We start from the raw sequence: 3537 nt of genomic DNA on the forward strand, positions 1-3537 counted from the left end.
CCCTACACTTGATGTGTTCATTCTTTAGCTAATTTAATTTTGTTTTGTTTAATTTTCAGTGATTTGTTCACTCTGTTTTTCTAGCAATTGCAGTGAGCGGGATTGGCCTGACACCACCTGCCAAGCTGTAGAGTGAAAAGAAGGTGGGGCTGGCTCTACAGCTGGTGGTTAAGGGAGCTGATCCCACAGGGCTGGCTGCTGTTCAAATCTTGGTCCTGGTGGTGTTTTCAAGCCCACCACATGAACAAGCATTCTTGCCCCCAATCCCAACATGATGGAGAAGTAGAGGAGGAAAGAATTGTGGCATGAGCACTACTAAAGGATGGGTGATTTCTCTCTCTCTTTCTCCTTCTTTCTCTCTGGCAAGTACATATGCCTTCTGGCAACTGAAAAGAAAGAAAAGGAGAAAGGAAGTCCACTAATTACGCTACGTTTTAATAACTGATATTTAAAAATACACATTTAAACAGAAACCAATTTATATTTTGGTGGTGGCTTATAATAGACACCTAATTTCTCTCCTTTACACTCGTTTTTAACTTAAAAAAAGTAATATCTGTTATCTTTCTGTAATGTATCACTGTGTTTCACATTATGTCAGCACCCGTTGTTTAGATTAAGTTGGTAGTTTGGGAAATCTACGTTTCTCAAATAAGAAATTTGGTTTTCAACTTTCACCTAGGAAGTGAGGTAGAGCTCAACTGCACAGCTTTGGTGAATGAAGATGACCAGGTTTATTGGGTCTACCAGAGAGATGATGGATCAACTCTTAATGAACATGAAGGAAATTTAACAAAATTTCTGTATGTATATTTGACATGTTATATACATATATCATGGTATATATAATTCAAATAATATTATATATGATATAAAATTAATTACGTATCATGAGACTAAACTGATGAAGTAGAATTGCCTGACTTTTAACTAAAACATTACTGATTTTCTTCTATGCCTTGTTTTCCAGGTTTAAGGATTTTTGTTTTCTTTTGATCTGTTGATAGCTTCAACGATTTGTTCATTTTTTCTTTTGTAAATAGAATTGAAACATAAACCTTTCTCCCTTCCTGATAAAAAAAATTAGTGTAATTATAAAAACAAATAAATAGGGGTCAGCAGGTGGCATGGTGGTTAAGGATCTGGACTCCCACATGACTGACCACGGTTCAAATCCCAGACCTGCCAGCTTGCTGTCTCACTTTCTCACTTTCTCTCTCTCTCTCTCTCATCACTCCCCCTCAGTGAGTACATATGCCCTATAGCAAGTTTAAAAATAATAAATAAAAATAAATAATTAAAAACAATTTTTAAATAAAAAATAAAAATAATTAAATTCAGGAAACTGGAGACTGAGCAGTTTCATGAGACAAAGATTTTAAAATAATCACAAATTTGACTGGATTTGACTTCTGAATTTTTTTTGGGGGGGGGAAAGAGGTTTTTGCTATAGGGTGTGTGCACTCACCAGAAAGACAGAGAGAGAGGTAGAAAGCGAGAAATCACCTCCCAGGGGGATGGCCATGGAGGATTTAGGAACTAACTCCAACACAACTCACTGATATAATAGTAGCTAAACTTTACCTAGAATGTCCTCACGCCGCAATCCCTTCTCCTCCATTCTTCTCTTGGGATCTTGGGCACACAAGCACATGTGCCCTGCGTGAGTTTAAGCCACTGGTTCTGGGACTCGAACCACAGTCGACTACATGGGAATTCAGTGACATAGCCATTACACCAACTGCTAGTCCTCAGAATGTTTGTATTTTAACAAGTGAAAAGATAGATGGCAGGGACCAGCAGATGGTAGAGCGGTTAAAGCTCTGGATCTCACATGACCAAGTGGGTGGCTTGAGTCCTGGACTCAGAAGTTTGAGAATCAATGCTTGTGTCTACATGCCCAAAATCCTTAGAGGAGACTGGAGGAGATAGGGCTGCAGCAAGGCCATCCCCCAGATGTGGATTTTCTGCCCCCCCCCACCCCGCCCCCGGCCTCTTCCTGGCAAGTGTATGTGCACTACAGCACAAACAAACAAACAAAAAAGATAGATGCCAGCCTGTCAAGGGAAATGTGTAAGACCTAAGAAAATACCCACGTGCTAATTAGAATCATTCACATACACCCCCCACCCTGGGTCAGTCAGGATCTGATGGAGATGGGACTTTTACCTAGCTTCTGTAAAAGAGCAGTTATTAAGGGTTTTGGAAAATGTGTTTAAGTTCTTTATTTTTACTAAAGTGCAGAGAAAGTTTTCAATTACATGCATATTGACACTTAGGTAGCCTATCTTTTTTCTATTAAAAAGTGGCCAGACTTATTAAAACAAGACACACTATACACATGGTCATTTACGCTTTTCTGAATGTCTTTGGTCGTACTGTCCTGATTAATTATTGAACTGATACATGACTCAGGGTCTAGTAAGTGGCGATCCTGGGTTGGCTGTCACCTTAGCTGGACTTGAAAAACTCTGAGTTTTTTTTATTTTTTATTTTTTTAATGCTCTGTAAACATCTTTGGGATTGGGAGGGTCTAAACAGGACTTCAAAAAGCTGAGGGAAAATGGAATTAAAGTATGGATTTATTTTGGTTCAAAAATGTTTTGACGTCTCTGCGTAGTTTTTCATCACGTGCATTTTCTGTGAATTTTTGGAGTCCTCCTGGTCTTCGTTACCATGCTGGCTGCGCTGCATTGTTGTGGATGCTCACCTTCCAGCTCTTTGCACTGCGAGGTCTGGCTCTTGTCCCCAGCAGCCACTTGGTCAGTGCCTCCCAAATGCTGGCTTCAGCTGACTTGCCGAAGTCTCCTTCCAGCATATCTTTCTCTCAGCAGCTGTCCTCTGCTGGAGTTTTGCATCTCCCCTTGAAATGAGCAACTTCTCTTCTTTGGAGGGATAGAAGACTGACAGGCCGAGCTTCGTAGAAATAGAACTCAAGATACAAGAGCACAGTCTTTCTATCTGAGTGCACAAGTGTTTTATGTCATTTCTTTTGGCTTCTCGGTAACCTTTTGGGTCTTAGTTCTGGATTTCCGGTTTCTTCCTCATGGTTGCTATTACCAGATGGGTGACTTCTGTATAGAATTATGCTCTAAACTGTACTTGAGACAGCAGGAGGCTGTAGAAATAGAACTCAAGATACAAGAGCACAGTCTTTCTATCTGAGTGCACAAGTGTTTTATGTCATTTCTTTTGGCTTCTCGGTAACCTTTTGGGTCTTAGTTCTGGATTTCCGGTTTCTTCCTCATGGTTGCTATTACCAGATGGGTGACTTCTGTATAGAATTATGCTCTAAACTGTACTTGAGACAGCAGGAGGCTGCGTGGGGCTCTCGTTTTTTCCCTCATGGTTGCTATTACCAGATGGGTGTATAGAATTATGTTCTAAACTGTACTTGAGACAGCAGGAGGCTGCGTGGGGCTCTGGGTCCCAGGAACGGCAAACACCTGTTGGTAGGGGTGTGGCATGTGCAGGCCAGTGCTGTGCTGACTAGTAGCCTCCACAGATCGTCCGTGCGAGGAGGCAGACCCTACCCGT

The 3537-nt window shown here is 41.1% G+C and overlaps 1 protein-coding gene across 5 annotated transcripts in view; it reads left to right on the forward strand.

The window, feature by feature from the left end:
- Positions 1 to 3537, forward strand: part of IL18R1 (interleukin 18 receptor 1) — a 45890-nt gene that overhangs the window by 27117 nt on the left and 15236 nt on the right. For all 5 annotated transcript variants that reach the window (XM_027767518.1, XM_027767517.1, XM_014583394.2 and 2 more), the window contains one exon: positions 683 to 803. In XM_027767518.1, coding sequence (XP_027623319.1) covers positions 683 to 803 — 121 coding nt within the window. The remainder of the gene's footprint in view (positions 1 to 682; positions 804 to 3537) is intronic.

Source organism: Tupaia chinensis, unplaced genomic scaffold (genome assembly GCF_000334495.1).
Source record: "Tupaia chinensis unplaced genomic scaffold, TupChi_1.0 Scaffold144276_1, whole genome shotgun sequence".
In the NCBI taxonomy this organism is placed as follows: domain Eukaryota; kingdom Metazoa; phylum Chordata; class Mammalia; order Scandentia; family Tupaiidae; genus Tupaia; species Tupaia belangeri.